The sequence below is a fragment of the Fundulus heteroclitus genome, chromosome 23 (genome assembly GCF_011125445.2).
Source record: "Fundulus heteroclitus isolate FHET01 chromosome 23, MU-UCD_Fhet_4.1, whole genome shotgun sequence".
NCBI lineage: Eukaryota > Metazoa > Chordata > Actinopteri > Cyprinodontiformes > Fundulidae > Fundulus > Fundulus heteroclitus.
The window spans coordinates 31,275,499-31,291,773 of record NC_046383.1 but is presented as its reverse complement, the minus strand read 5'-3'; the positions used below and the strand labels follow the sequence as shown (position 1 = coordinate 31,291,773).

Below are 16,275 nucleotides of genomic sequence, written 5' to 3'. Positions count from 1 at the left end.
CATGATGGATCAGGTAAGGTTAAGTTGTTCTCATGCTTAACCGTACTCAACTAAAGCATTAATTGGCTATAATCAACATATGCAATGAATGATGGGATGGTGTGAGTTGAAATAACTGATATGCTCATTTATCTTTTTGCCAGAATTTGGCTTCCCCTATCCTTCTAAAAATGAGTTGATGCTGATTTTCTTGTAGGTGTATAATATGTGCCAATCCCACTTTATATCAATCATATAGGCTATATTTATATTTTACGTAAAGTAAAGGTGGTGTTATTTAAGTGAAGGAAAGTGCTGTAACCCTAATGGCATTGGGGGAAAAACATATGAATGGAAACTAAAATATATGAATGGAAAATTTGAGCTGGAAGTCTCAAAATTTGATACAGAATAAATTATTGCTTTCATTCTGTGTAGTTATTTTATTAATCCTGTGGATCTCTGACTATGGAACAACATTAAACTCTACTATAACTGAGTGCAACAGTAACACTCCTGACAGGCCAGTTGCCTGTGAAAGATTTTCTGTGTCACCAATGTCATTAAAAAGCTGGAGTTGACATGAAAACGAAGAGCAGCAAAGAGAAATCGTTCAGAACTGAGAGCACTCCCTCGTTGTGTTAGAAGAACGATGTGCGGGCTGAGAATATTGAGATAAATCGTTGACAGTGGCAAAAAACGGTAACGCTTGAAAATATATTCATCCAGAAATGATGAGACATTTAATCGTGGTCTGATCAGCCTCTCCCGACAGAGATTTTTGTGGCATATTTGCGCTCCAGCATGGAGGCTCCTCCAGAAAATTACACGCCTTTCCTGACGTTTCCTTGTGCAGATCTCAACTAAAAGAAAGAAGAAAAAAAAGAAAGAAAGAAAGGAGGGAGGGAGGGAGGGAAAAACTCAGGGCTTGCCCTAACAACTGTGCTTGGTAGCAGGATTGTTTCACGGAGTAATTTGTTGTCCTAATTTGGCTCAGGGTAAAAGCTTTTCAGCTTTCTGAATTGGAAAAGCCAGCATACGCAGGAATTTACCCCAGAAATTACTCTGAATATACACTAATCCCGCTTTCTGAAACGGAGCCCAGGAGTCCACACACATAAACATGACAACTTTAGAACACTGTGACTTAAAGGACTATAATTAATGAGAAAAGATGCAAGAATGTTACAGTAAAAAATGAGAAAAGTAAAAAAAGCTAAAAGTCTACAGATGATAATGCTAAATGAAACATTGTGGGGCGGAGGGGTCAACATGGCCACCATCCTATAGCAGCGTAAATACCAGGTTTGTTTACTGCCCTCATAACACACTCTGTTGTACAGCACAAGCTGTAAAATCAAATCTGGATTTATGGAGCTGCACACTGAACTTTGGCATGTACTACGGTACCTTTCCAAGGTAATATAAATCGAGTAACATGCCGATAAGGAGTAATGATTTTCCAGGTTAAGAATGGAAACAAGCATTGTGTGTTATGCAAGAAACACTTGAGAGACTCCATGTTCTTAAAGTGTTTATGGGAAAATAAGGAGGCAAAGCTACAAAACACTAAAACCACCTAAAATGTTTGCGACAACTACTCTTCAGTGAAGGAGTTTCAGTACGAACTAACCTTGAGAATCCATAAGGCCCCTCTCCATTCAGTGATATGGATGGAGGATGATAATATCTTCGCAATTACGTTTTATTTTGTTTCAGGAGAGTCAACCATCCTCGTTTTCCTTCCCAAGCATTAAAGCCATCAAACTGGGCAGACGTCAGTGCAAGTCAGCTCTCATCCCACCGGTTCTCCTTCCTCGGGTTTCAAAATCAGCCGTGCATCAACAGCAACAAAGGCTGAATGAACGTGGCCCCTGTGCAGACTTTAGTTCAGCTCTTTTTCCCCCACCTCAGCGATGTGCCTCTCTCCATGCAGCGTCTGCAGCAGGCTGTGGGTCAACAGCTCCAGTGCGAGACATCATGAGGAGGTTCGCTGCTCCACGCTCTGGCTGTACAACACGTGCCAAGGTCCAGCTAAGAACTGGGCTCCCGGTTGGGTTGCAAGTTTACAAAAGGAGCGAGGCGACATGTCACCTTATCCCACTCAGAGGGGAGTGGCCACGGACAGCTAGACGGAGCTGGCATTCAGCGTTGCCAAGCAGCCAAAGTCGCCCTGCTATGAAGGAAAGGATCAGGCAGCTTTTCAGTCTAGAGCAAATGAAGGGAGCCGAAGGGCAACCAGCCACAGGGCTATATTTCTAAAAGAAAAAAAACAACAACATTTGGTATGTGACCACTTCACAACGACCCACTGGAATTTGCACTAAAACTCTCCTATTAAAACGTTGCGTCACACAATCTGCACACAGTCAGATCGGCTGATACGTTTTCCAAAGCCCTTGCTGACAACGTTAGTGTTCCACGACAAAAACAACTTGTCACTTGATACGGACACAGCAGCCGTGCCGCGACACGCGGCCCATAAGACCCTCGCTATTTCTGCTTAATCTAAATAAAGGCGGACGAGCCGGAGAACCACGGTCCAATCCTGGGGAAAGATGTAGTAAATCACTGGGCAGAGTTTAACTCCACGGAGCCCTGTGTAGCCCTCTATCCTGTCAAATCGTATTAAATGAGAACGTTATGCAATTGAAGCCTTTTGGGGATCTTAATCAAGTAAGGCGCGTTTAAAGGAGGACCCAAAAGGGACGTGCTTTGCCACATGTTCAAAACGTGCAGGATAAGCCGTCAGAATCTATAGCGTTAAACACATCACCCTTTCTGCTCTGTTAAACAAAATCAGGTTTATCTCACAAACACCCTCAATTTATTTTGCAACTAAAGTGATTTGCTTCAAAAAGCACTTTCCAAAGTACCTTGGTTAATCATTAAAGGTGAGCGCAAGTGACTGTTCTGAATGGAGAACTGGGTTAAAGACAGAGAACAGCAGAAAAATGCATCTAGATCATTCACAAAGCTCCTCAGCCACCACAACGGAAGCCTCAAATGCCTCTCCCTTGCTTTTAATGGGTAACTGGACATATCTGTAACACTCAAGGGGCCCGGCATGAGCAACGACTCCAGCCATCAATTGCTTTGACGTCAAGATAGTCCACTCCACAAAAAGGCAGCAGGTCTAATCATTGGATTTTAGGGGCCACGGGGAAAAGAATGGACCACAAGACAGAAATTAGGTCTAAAGTCTAAAAGAGATTCTGGTAATCTCAGTACCAAACTTCAGTCAGAAATTAGACCACACTAAATCGCCCAGACAGGACCCATCATTGCTGGAATGACATGGATAACATCACAGGAGGAAGGTTGCACAAACAACAGAAAAAAATATATAAAATCTGCCCAAAGGTAAATGCAGAATTTAGGATGAGGTGTAGCTCCAGCTCTGCCTGATTACCGGAGGCGGGATCAAAGTAAAGCTTGTGTGATACTCCCAGAAAAATCCAAGGCAGAACAAGGACAAAGCAGAGAGCATCTGACATGATGGCTTGGTTTGTTGTTTTCATGCGACTGTCACTAGAGCCACTATTTCTGACTTGCCCATGTCACAGTGATGACTGCTTTACTATTATTCATATTTTCCATAACATGAAAGACCACGTTCAAAGCTTGTGTTTCAAAGACATACATAAACTCAGGTAAAGGTGTGTGCTGTACCTTAAACTCTTTTGATCAAAACTCTGTCCTCGTTCTGAACCTGACAATCTCCTCCTTCCGCTGGTATATTTCAGGGGTCGCACTCACACCTGTAGCGGAACATGTTTTAAGACTTTACGTGTGTTACTGGTTGACAGGACAAAGAGCAGCGGGAATGCCAGCGGCGGGAGGAAATAAACAACTAATGCTAATGGCTTGTTATTTATTTATTTATTGCTAGTTTCCTTGAGTATTTCTGCTTACGTCACTTTCAAACATCAAGTAACTTCCTAAAATTAAACAAAAAGATAAACATGTCTTACCGCCAGCACAGCATTTGACGTTTTACGGTAAAACTCATAGACGTTAGCTTAAAAGATGTGGAAGGCTACCTGTTACCCTGGAGACACGACGTCGTCTCGTGAAGCAATCAGCTCCAGCTGGTCAGGTCACTCAGCAGCGGGCCTCGCGCTCAGCGCAGCCTCGGAACCGCTCCGCTGTTTAAATCCGCGTGCTGCTGTTTAGCGCACTGTAGCTATCAGCCTGGGGTGATGAAAGCGTTGCTCGGTCGAACTTTGGCTCTTAAGAGATACTGAGGCGCTGGGTTTGGAGTCCACAGTGGGCTAATCATCAGCTCCACACAGCTGGATGTTAGCCGAATCCTACCAAGCAGGGTCATTTATCTACAGAAGGGCCCCATAATCAGGCCTGGAAGAACAGTATAATCACATTAGTCATCTTGAATGTATTATTAGATTCTTTTGGGGATATGCTAGTGTTTATTTGTGGAAGATTTTCATTAATAATACAACAAATTAAAATCTAAACTTTAGTTTCTCAGAAGATTTGAATGGTTATGAAGACCAAGAAAGCTGAACGATCTTTATAATGTTGTGTCCTAATGATGCCGACATCACAATTAGCAAAACAGTCACTGATACCCTCCACAAGATGTGTAAGCCACAAAAGGGCATTGTGAAAGAAGCTGATTGCTAATGCATCTGTGAGATCTTCAAAACTTTTACCCAACTCTTCTTCAAACTTCTCCATAACTTTTACTGCATAGTTGCAGTAGGAATTCGGAAATCCGAACTTCTGATCGGAAGTATCAACTGACAGACTTCAAAGTCGGACCTTCACCAATTGTCGAATCCAATATGGCATCTCCACGCATCAACAACAGCAAGCTGTTTATTTTAGAAGACACGGTGCTAAGTGAATCTACCGAACAAATTAGAAGTGGGGTTTACATCTGGAAAATAGCCCCAGCTTTAAACGTTTGTAAGAGGTACACCAAATAACACACTTTTTTGTTTTTATTTTGGAGTCCTGACTTCTCAAGCTGTTAACTGGAACACTGTCCAATGGCCGTTACGTCATTCCCTGTTCCTAGTTCCAATTTCCGAGGTAAATGGAACACTGCATTTATCCGTCATTCTTGTCTGGTGTCTTGCTTGTTCTTAATCTCCATTGTTAGGTGGTGTCTCTCATCTTCCTTATAACAACACTCCATAGATTCCTTACAGTCAAGTCAAACCCAGTGACACAATGGTCATTACAGCCGTTATTGGTACTTTTTGCATTGTGGGCAGTCAAAACCTGCTTGAAAATGAAGCAATTGTCTCTTTCAACATGTGAACAGAAGAAACTGTAAAGTGCTCTGAAAACCACTTATGACTGTATTGATTTTGGACGTGATAAAACACAGTGGACCAGTAAAGCAAATAAGACGGCTCCCTAAATGATCACAGGCTGTGAAAACTTCACACTAGACTTTAAATGGCTAGGTGTGAGGCTCTGCAGTCATTCTCCACACTCTGTGACCTTGATTACCAGATAAGATGTACTATTTAGTTTCATCTGTTTCAGGAGTAGCTTCACTGGAGTGAATGTCTGCTAAACTCTTGAAAGCGCTCTGCTTCACAAACCTCTCAAGATTGTGGTTATCTGTTACTGGTCCGTGTTTCTGTCACACTTTTTTAGAAGGATTTACCTCAAAAGTTAAGACAAGAAGGAACTCAATTTTAAGATAGGAATATTATGTAGTTACTAAAATACTTTCCCACAGGTTAAGTTGAACAGCAGATGACATGATGGGGGAAGATTTATGGTCCAAAAGAACAAGTTCTTACTTCTGAAATTACACTAAATGTGCCAGATTTAAGCCTAAATATTTGGCTTAACTAATTTACAGGATTTTAAATTTCTATTGAAAAGCACTGTTGGCAGGAAAATGAAAATGAGACATGATTAATACAAACAAGTTTTTAAATATTTAAATTAGGAGCATAATATTGGTGTTAGGTCAGTATTTTTAATCAAGTTTGTCAATTATATATTTTTTTATTTCTTACAATATTGTATTTTTTGTAAAAAAAAAAAAAAAAAAAGCTATAGTTTTATTAAAGCTAGTTATTATAGGTTTTTAAAGAAAAGATCCAGCTGATACATTTTTTTAAATGTATGGATGCTGGCCTAGCATTATTTAAAGATGAAATTCTTTTTTAAAAATTTTTGTTCCTCACCCTGCCTGTTACCCTACAAATCCAGCTGTGATGACAAAAAATAAATACAGCAGCTAAATTTTTCATCTCACTGGTAACACAGATTACAAATGGCTTATTACATTTTCTTCAAAATATATGAAAATCAAAACCAATGGATAAAGTGTTGATTCATCACATTTACATGTTTATTCATGTTTTGAAGGAATTTTAGGTTATTTGTGAATAAATACATTTCAGGTTTCTCTTCGAGGTCGCACCATTTTATTAAAATGACAATATATCACTTGCAGTGTGTAGTTTTGTAAATAATCTTCTCTCTGAATCTTTTGGCCATTGAAACGATTACCACCGCACAAACCAAAGTGCCGTTCTCACTCGTCTATGCAGAACTTTAAAGAATGGAGCCAATACATCCAGTTTGGGTTCGTTGTGCTGCGATCCTCCACTCGAAGCAATCAGATTTTTTCATTCATTTAAATCTGGATTTACAGTAATCAGATAACAATGACCACAAGCCATACGATGCCAGGAAACAAAGATCTATGTACATTATCAAAAGTGCAGTGTGTTAGCCAACAAATGGTGGGCACATTGAACATCCCATTGGAAGGAGAAGGTACAAGGGACGCTTTGAATCGGGTTCCCGGCCAGGAGGTAAAATCTTTTGATTAATCACAAATGCTTTAAAACAGCCATTGACTATCAGTTATACTAATCTGATGTGCAATATCTATTCTTTTGATCCAAGTCTGCTATTTTACAAGATACATTTTAGAAGTTGCTACTACACTATGTGATTCAACAAATGTAGAAAATCCGCATACTGCATCGGTTCAGTCCACTTTAATTACTTTACATGTTAAACAGAAGCTCAAACTGTTGGACAGCGGAAGTCCTATCTGACGGGTCTGAAGCAAAAGACGGGTGCTACTGATGCTTGCGGGTGTTTCTGGCATCAAAAACAAAAGCGGAGACGACAACGGGTTACGCTTTGCTATCTTTGTGGTTCATCAGTCTGAAGGGAGTATTTACACAGACGGGTGCGAGACAGGATCACAACCTGATACGTCGGGCCGACAAGTGCATGAGATGGGATGGATGTACCAGACGGACAATAGGACAAGATTTTAGTCTCCCACATCGGATTTAGGCCACGTGGCGGCTGCTTATAAATGTGGGCATAAAGTTGGGACTCCTGGTCCTGAAGGCAAATAAATGTGCAGACTGTTAAGGTGAGGGCGCGAACGTTGAGAGGAGGAGGAGGAGGAGACGAAGCATGCGTCTTCCGGCGATGTTAAAGGAAGGGGAGCGTTGAAAAGGAGCGCTGCATCTCCGTTGGTCCGTTGGCTTTTGAAGTTAAACAGGTCTTTCTCCTCCCCTCTTCCTCGGTCTCCCTCTTCTATCCCGTCTTATTTCTTGACACACGACGGCCAGCTGAGGCCTCCACAGGAAGCAGACACGATGATGTAAAGGACCACCTGAAGAGAGCACAAGAGGGTTAGCCCACCGTCAGAGTCATCACGAGACTGAGCGGACACGTGAAGGCGCTTGCACAAGACAAATTCCTCTCAAAAGACAACGGCCTTTAGAAAGGTCCGTCCTGCGAGGGTACGCTTCAGTTCAAACAGGTCGGCTTCTAAACCAGACCGTGTCATCAATAATCAGGATCCATCCATGCTTACCAGAGACGCCAGCACGACGACGACCGTCAGTTTGAGGTTCTTCATACACATGGCCCGCGCAAGGTTGCGACTCGTGGTTTTAAATGTGACCGACTGGTGGAGAAGCAAATGAAAAGAAAGTTAATCACACGATTTTGAGGAAACATAATGGCTGTGCATTGCCAAAAAGTATAAGTATAGAGAAGGATGTATAGTTTTCAGAATATTTTACATATAAAAAAAAAAAGGCATGAAAAGTGGGGCACATTTGTACTCAACCTGCTCTGATACCCCTAAATAAAATCCAGTGCTGCCAATTTCCCACAGCAGTGTCCTATTTAGTCTGAATAATTTGACCTCAGTATCAAGTCCTCGTTTGACAGCAACACTACTGTACAGTACAACTGCAAGCCTCCAAGACACCACTATTCCTCATGTTCTCCACAAATCTGGCCTATACGGAAAGAGAAACAGCAAACATGTCAAAGAGCATGTTCTGGTCTGGATTAGATCAAAACTTTTTAGGCCTGCATGGAAGACGCTATATGGTGGAAGACGCTATATGGTGGAAAACAAACATTGCGCATCGCCGCCAACGCAACAACCACAGGGCAAACAGTGACGGTGTGGACACTTCTCAGTAGCAGGGATGAGGAAGCTCGTTCAGAGTTTATACGAAGATGAAAAAGAGCAATGTTGAAAAAACAAACAAACTGATAGACTGCAGAAGACTTGAGACAAGGGTGGAGAACATGCGGGCAAAGCTGCGACTGGAATAGCTGAAATGAAAGCCATCCATGTGCCATAAGGGTCCAGTCAAAGTCCAGACTTAAATCCAAATCACAATCTGCGGCAAGTGTGAATACTGATGTTTACGGACACTAAATCTAATGGCACTAAGCTTTTTGTATTTTACAATGATGAATACACAGACATTTCAGTTTCTTAAAGTCCAAAGCTAATAGAGACACACAAAAAAACTTGCTGCTTTAATTGCAGCAAAAGGTGGTTCAACTAAGTACTGATTCAGTGAGACTGAAAGAAAAATTGACAGCACACTTTTCATAATTTTATTTGTAAAATGATTTGAAAGCCGTATATAATTAGTCCTCTACTTCACAATCAGGCACTACTTTGTGTTGGTCTATTACATAAAACCCTATAAAACACCCTGAGGTTTGTACTGGGTGTTAATACGTCTGCATAGCACTGTATGCATCCTTTACTCTTCATTATTATGTCTCAGAAAAGGCGTCGGAACGCCACAGGTTTTAAAACTCACTGAATCAACCAGATTTTCTGTCTTGTCGATCAGCAACTCCAGCTTCTCTCCTCTCTGAGCCACCAAGTCTGTAAAAAAAAAAAAAACAAGAGGCAGACAGAGGTAAATAAAAAACATCCAACAATACGAGGCTGGAAATGTCCATCATCTGAGTTTCCTGTGGTTTCGTGCATTACAATTAGGGATGCAAACAAATAATCGACTTCCGATCAATCGACAAATAATGGTCTATTAGATTAAAATTAGTTCCATCCGATGAACAGATAAAGTCTGCTTAGATGGACCCTTTTTCAGTGTTGTAGCGCCATCTAGAACTGGGGACCAGTGCTAACCCTTAAGCGGAGCCACATCCCAGTAGTTGTAAGAGACATAATCATGGCGGAGTCAACCCAGAGGTGTTCCAAACAGAGTCCATTGTGGGATTATTTTCCGCTGTTAAATGACGACAGGGCAGCAAAATGCATATTATTTTGTTCTGCTTTTACATATAAACACTTGAAGAGCTCATTACATTAACACCTAAATAGCAGCTGTGTCCAGCATGTTGGACCAGACTGCGTCAACTTCACTGTGAACACTTCACTGTGATCGACTCACACCAGACGACCACGTAAACCATGCGGTGTTTCTTAAACTGACGTGGGTCTAGGTTTATTTATACGAAGAGCAGCCCGTTCACAGCCTCGAAGTAGAATGTCTGTTTTCAAGTCAGGGAGCCTGTTTGTGTTCACTTGTCAGTACTATTGATTGTATTCTTAACCCTCTCTGGGATATTTGAAGTTGTCATTTTGATGGTTTGTTTTTAAGTTAACCTTTAATTTACCTCTCTTTAAATTATAGTTTTACAACTCTGTTTAGGAGGGATTATAAGTCTTTCATCTACCCTACCGCTCAAAATTTGTAGTCAGCAAAAAAAATTTAATTCCAAGAAAACACACTTTATTAATCAAATCAGTTGCAAAATGAATAGAAACTATAATTAGGTTATTGACATGGTTAGAAATAGGGATTTGTACTTGAAATATTCATTTTGTCTTTAAAACTTTGCTTTTATCAAATAATCCTTTATTTCCAGCAAGTAGAGCCATACAGACCTTTGGACCATTAACTTGTTGTGGTAATTAAGGAAATGTCTCCCCTCTGGTGGTTCCCTGGAGCAGCTCCCACGACCTGGATTGGCTTGATGGGCACTTCTTACTGACTGTATGGTCAAGCTGCTCCCACAACAGCTCAAAAAGGTTGAGATCCGGTGGTAACAGTGTGGCCACTCCATGATAGACAGAATACCACTTTGACCATGTCTAGACAGTGTTCCTGATTCATTTAATGTTATTTTAATTGAAGAAAATGGTGCTTTTTATTAACAATATAACGACACATCGAAGAGATGCCAAACTTTTGAGTGGTAGTGTATTTTATTCTCTTCATCTTATTTTTTTTTCTATTCGATAACCTCACAGGTTCCTGTTATGTTCTATTTTATAAATACATCTAAGGTTAATAATGTGTGAAAAAAATTTTTTTTTTGGTTGAATCAGTCAGTATTTGATAGCTGGCACAAATAATGTCAAAATATAATGAGGTTCCTTTTTTTTTAAATTTAGCATATCGTTAAAAAAAAAGCCCTTCAGGAAAGCCTCTCCTGACACATTAGAAAACTCAGGTTTTTAATAAAATGGCCGCTTATCAATTAATCGTCAGTCGATCAATACGATCATTCAACTTCAGATGAACTGATTTATTAATACCTTGCATCCCTAATTACCATGTTGGCCCGCAACATTAAGTGTACTTTGAGCTGGATGGACAAACACCAGCACTGCCTTGTCAGCAGACCAGGAACCAATACACTGCTCTGACTATGAGGACTTAACAAGGTTTAGGGATATTTAAAGATAATAGTGCTGACATAAAATTTGTTTTAAGAAGGTGTGCAGGATATCTTGAGTGAACATGTACTCATTCCCCAACAGCAACAAAGCTGTAAGGTTTTTCCATTTGTGTTTGCTAAACACTTTTAGGCACATAAACCAGCTTACACTGATTTCAACACTACAGAATTTACATTTCCAAAACTTGTTAACAAAAAACACTACTACTACTATGAATAATAACTTTTGCTGTAAGCCTAAAAGGGCAGCTTACCAATGTCGCGGACCATAATACCCTTTAGGTCATCGACTTGCATCTGTGTCTCAGTCACACGATCTGACCCTCGTGGGTCTGAGTGGTGTTTCTGCGAAAAAACATAGATGAGAACTCTTTTGTGCATTTTGAGAAAATTAGTCTGAACGAGTACTGGTCTTAAATGCAACAGTCATTTTCATCCATCCTGAAATCAATGCAACTCAGATTTACTAAAATGGTCAAACAGTACATCCTGAACGGCTATACCTGTAATTTCTGTTATGTCTCAACAACTTTTAAAATCTTTTTAACCTTTTCCGTTATGGAAAACAGCCAGGACTGGATTTATTTCTGAAGACGTGTGGATTAATCTCAACTCAGTACATTTTCTACACATATTTAAACCCTGCATGGCCACTGAGGGGTTGGTGCCAGATCGCTCTTAGTCCAACGAGGGACACTGTGTGTAAGCATTTTAATGAGTTTGACGAGGGCCAAATGGCTAAGCAATTGTGTCAAAGCACGTCTGAAGCGGCAGATATTGTAGGCTGATTCCAGTGTGCAGTGGTCAGTAGTTATCTAAACTAGTCCAAGAAGAAACGGTGATCAGTTGGTCACAAGGTCTTGGGCAATGAAGGTGAAGACAAGGCTGTCTGATGTGGTCTGACCCAACAGATGTGCTATTGTAGCTTAAACTACTGCAGGATTAAATGCTGGTTCTGAGAGTGGCCCATGGGTTTGCTGTGTGTGGAGCTGAATAGTTGCTGATCAGTTAGGGTCATAACAAAGTGTAAGGTCTGTTTAAAGAGTTCATTTAAACTAACATGTAAGATATGAAGCCAGAGTGTCAGGAGCAAATCCATAGATGTAAATCAAAAACATGCAAACTCCACACAAAAGAGGCCTTGACCAGCACCCGAAACCAGGATCTTCCTGCCGTAGTGATAATATCTGCACAACTAAGTGGCCAAGTCACACGACAGCCATCACCATTGGTTTCTGCATATTGTAGGTTTGTGACTACCTACCATCTGGGCTGCGAGTGTAGAGGAGAATTCACTGTTCATGGCATAAGGTAGAGCCGTTTGCGCCCGGGATCCGTATGTAGTCTGGAAGCGCTTCTTGACTTCACCGAGGAAGCCGAATGCACGTGATCTTTCAAAGTCCTGGCATGTGCGAGACGTAACCATGAGAAGAGACAGTGACTTAAAGATTATGTTGCCGTCGGTGTAGTATTATAATATCTAAACAACAACATTTATCACTAAGCCAGCTAATAAGGGCAGTAGAAACCCCCACAATTAATACATACAGAAATGACAAGGACAAAAAGTAGCAAAAAATATAAAATTATGTGCCATTAAATGCAACAAAAATAATAAAGACATTTATTCACTAATTGATCAACTAATCAGCTCCAAATATATATTTTATTACTAAACTTGTATTTTAACTCTAACTTTTTATGCTCATTTTTCATTTAAACTCAAGCTGAGGCGGTGATGCTGGTCCAAAGACCGCCCCCTCTGTTTTTACATTGCCAGATAAACGGTCAGACCACATGGAAAAAGAAGACGAAAATAAAGGGGCTGGGAGGTGGGATCTGTAGGGGAAGAAAATGCCAGGGAGATAGAGGCCGTATTATATCAGCGTTTCAGAATTAAAAGGACAATAAAATTATTTAAAAATATATTGTTTATTGTATTATTATTTATTTTTGAGAGACAAAAACAAAATGCCTTAAGTATACTGCTCAAAATAAATAAAGAGAACACTAAAATAACACCCTAGATCTGAATGAAGGAAATATTCTGTGTATGTTGGGCCTTCACACCACCCTCATGGAGTCTGTTTCTGATCGTCTGAGCAGACACATGGACATATGTGGCCTGCTGGAGGTCATCTTGCAGGGCTCTATCAGAGCTCCTCTTGTTCCTCCTTGCACAAAAGCAGAGGTAGTGGTCCTGCTGCAGTGTGGTTGTCCTCCTACAGCCTCCTCCAGGTCTCCTGATGTACCGGCCTGTCTCCTGGTAGCGCCTCCATGCTCTGGACGCTACGCTGACAGACACAGCAGACCATCTTGCCACAGCTCACATTGATGTGCCATGCTGGATGAGCTGCACTACCTGAGCCACTGGTGTGGGCTGTAGACTCCATCTCTCGCTACCACTACTTGCTAACTGCCTCTAGTTTCCACCTGTTGTCTATTCCATTTGCACAACAGCAGGTGAAATTGATTATCAATCAGAGCTGCTTCTTAAGTGGAGAGTTTGATTTCACAGAAATGTGGTTGACATGGAGTTACATTGTGTTGTTTAAGGGTTCCCTTTATTTGTTTTTTTAGCAGTGTATATTTGGGTGTAACTAAATATCAAAGAATAAAAAGGGGTGAATGAAATAATCCAGCAAACAATAATAAATACAATAAGTAATAAATACATAGTGAAAAAAAGAGTTTAAGAAAAACGTACGATTGAAAATTAGTTGTTTGAATACAAAAAAACAAAAGTAAAGAGATAAAACAGGACAGTTAGAAAGGTTGAGTGGACAGTTTTTCTGGAAATGTAGGTAAAAAACACACAAGTCCCTTTTTGAACAACTGCGCACGCACAAGATCGTCCTACCTGCTCTTCCGCTCCTCATGGGGGATCATGTGAAAGAATCTCCCAAATACAATCTGGTCTCATTTCCTTCTACTGAGGTCCTTCTCATAAACTTATAAGACAGTTTACTTCTCGCGACTCCTAGCCATGTTCAAAGTATCCGGACGAGAGAGCGGTGAAGCTACAATGAACGGCTAACACCGAAGCTAACCGGATACATAAACACTAGAAAAGTGCGCGTATGGAGCCAGCAAGCAGAAACTAACACTGAACGAGCACGAACACTGGTGTTACGCGAGTGTATCACATTGAATGGCATGTGGGACAACTAATAGATATGGTGGTCTCCCCCGGAACTCGGAAGTCAAAAAAAGATTTGTCCACTATACCTTTAAATATTGAAATAAAATATTTATTTAGAGCCGATTAATCAGTTATTGAATACATGTTTTTTTTTATATTTTGTTGCATTTAATGGCACAAAATTTCCTATTTTAGCTACTTTTGAGCCCTATATTTATTTTTATTGAGTCATTTATTTATTCCTGTATGTATTTTTAGTTATGGCAGGATTGGACCTCCATATAATTAAAAAAATAAATAAACATACTTTGTGTTGGTGAATATTCTTTCTTCAACAGAGAACATACTTTCTTATTGAATAAAACACACACAGCCTCAGAGCCCTACTAGATTCAGAGGATTAGTTTAACATTAAATGTATGGCCAATATTTAAAGCTAGAACATACTCACATCATCTGTGATGCACAGGTAGATGATTCTGTCGTGGCAGATGTAATGAAAGAGATAGCTAGAGAAAAGAGAAAACGCCTCCTACAGTTATTATGCAGACGACACCCAGGAGGAGTACAGATCAGATCAGATCACCTGTACACACACACACCCCAGAGGGACACCAGAGAGACGCAGCCAAGGGTCCGGTTACCTGCCGTGGCTGTAGGTCAGCTTGTTGTTCTCCGAAGGGATTTTGGCCAGAATCTGCTCGGTGACTTCCAGGAAGTTGCCGCCGCACCAGGCATGCTTCGCCAGGATGGTGGTTCCACGAGCCACCACAGCAAAAAGGATTGCCATGGCAGCAGCTGTTTTGTTCTTCCTCTCAGCTCTTTTATCCGCCGCCTAGAAAAGGAAACAGCACTCAGCTGTCAACGACGGAGACAGACTAAATGAACCAGAAAGAGACAGAAAAGGCACACGTCCGAATGGAGCTATCCGAGAGCATAGCACCGCGAGCCGGATTAGCTCCTGATCTTATTGCCGCCGCCTCTTGATGCGTGACCTGCATAATGCCGAGAAGTAAAAGCAAAAGCTGACAACGGTGGTTGGGAAACACCGAGCTTTGTTGTTGTTCCGCAACGTACACAGTGGCGTTGGGGAGGAAATAAGTGGTTTAACAACATGTCATTTCCTACATAAACAGAACTAGCACAACTATCGGATATACGTTTTACCTCTATGTGTCAGTGACGCTTAAAGTTCCTCGTTTGGTTCCGATTTCTACATCTGAAAGTGTTTCTGTTGCTAGCACGCTAGCTAATCCCTTTCGAGTGACTTGTGCTTACGGTTTAGCAACACCGGAAATGCTTCGCTGTGACTCCTGGGTAATGTCGTTTCCACAGCGCCTTTTGTCATAGACAGGAAACGCTTTGCGCTGTGGTTTAAACTACATTATTATAGGCTACGTGTGACGTAGTTTGATCGTCACATCTTTTCACTCGCGCAGCCTCCGTGGTTGGTAGGCGGGACGTGTTAAATTTGCCCTCAGACCAACATTTCAGGCTACACGCAGACTGCGAGCCCGGACATTTTGGTCAAAAGGGCCGTTAAGAAACACGGGAATCGAAAAGGTTGATGAAACGTTCACTGACCACTTAAAATGTAGTCAGTGAACGTTACAGTGAAAGTTTGTGTAATTTTCAATGCCTCTTTTACAACCCCTAGACAGGTTTAATGAAATATGTTTTTTTTTTGTGTTTTTTGTGTGCAATGTGTTGACATTAGGTTCTCCTGGACTGTGGAAGGCCAAAGGTACCCCAAAACGTATAATCCCTTAAAGAATACATATAATCAATAATTTTTAGTAGGAAGGAATTTCAAGATAATTGATTAAATATGGAATTAATCAAATACATAACAAATAAAATGTTCAGTTTTGATTAAAAGCACATTATGTCTCACTGTGCTGTTCTGTAGTACATCCAAAATGTATTTATTCTTTCAGTCCTAATTCATAACATCCCAGTCTAAAGTAAAGGCAATGTGTAATCTGGACCTGAGGACAACTAGGATTCCCAGTGGATGCTGGCCTGCAGGTCCATATTTTTGTGACCACACCAATCGTGATAACTGGCACCAAGAACACCAGCTTTTCATACTGTGGTGACAAACACTCAGTGGATAAAGAAAACGGCAGGCCAGATCATGAGCTGATGAGGAGAAACGACAT

At 40.9% G+C, this 16,275-nt stretch overlaps 2 protein-coding genes across 8 annotated transcripts in view; both read right to left on the bottom strand.

Moving 5' to 3' along the window:
* Positions 1 to 4,248, bottom strand: part of mtus1a (microtubule associated tumor suppressor 1a) — a 32,531-nt gene extending 28,283 nt beyond the window's left edge. For 3 of the 6 annotated variants that reach the window (XM_021318661.2, XM_021318663.2, XM_036127036.1), the window contains exon 1: positions 1,613 to 2,025. In XM_021318661.2, coding sequence (XP_021174336.2) covers positions 1,613 to 1,640 — 28 coding nt within the window. In that variant the 5' untranslated portion in view covers positions 1,641 to 2,025. Of the gene's footprint in view, positions 1 to 1,612; positions 2,027 to 3,651; positions 3,741 to 3,953 lie in introns of those variants that run through there. The other 3 variants (XM_021318664.2, XM_021318665.2, XM_021318666.2) reach the window with 3 other exon arrangements.
* A 2,052-nt stretch (positions 4,249 to 6,300) lies between these two features.
* Positions 6,301 to 15,480, bottom strand: sybl1 (synaptobrevin-like 1). Of its 2 annotated transcripts, none has more exons than XM_021318675.2 (8): positions 15,392 to 15,480; positions 14,758 to 14,948; positions 14,565 to 14,622; positions 12,236 to 12,373; positions 11,226 to 11,316; positions 9,081 to 9,148; positions 7,820 to 7,912; positions 6,301 to 7,615 (listed from the first exon to the last, which is right to left on the bottom strand). In XM_021318675.2, exons 2-8 carry the CDS (start codon positions 14,901 to 14,903, stop codon positions 7,547 to 7,549), a joined length of 663 nt encoding a protein of 220 aa, XP_021174350.1. In that variant the 5' UTR covers positions 14,904 to 14,948; positions 15,392 to 15,480; the 3' UTR covers positions 6,301 to 7,546. The 2 variants fall into 2 exon arrangements, with proteins under 2 accessions (XP_021174350.1, XP_012722302.1); XM_012866848.3 differs by having other exon boundaries at positions 15,281 to 15,440.
* Positions 15,481 to 16,275: the final 795 nt, after the last annotated feature.

What these genes read in the sequence shown, in the direction of transcription:
- sybl1 (XM_021318675.2), bottom strand. Translation starts at nt 14,903, where the DNA reads ATGGCAATCCTTTTTGCTGTGGTGGCTCGTGGAACCACCATCCTGGCG. An exon ending in CTACACTCGCAGCCCAGATG is followed by an intron (nt 11,317 to 12,235) that starts GTAGGTAGTCAC and finishes GTTTTTTCGCAG; the next exon opens with AAACACCACTCAGACCCACG. An exon ending in CAGAAAATCTGGTTGATTCA is followed by an intron (nt 7,913 to 9,080) that starts GTGAGTTTTAAA and finishes CTTCTCCACCAG; the next exon opens with TCGGTCACATTTAAAACCAC.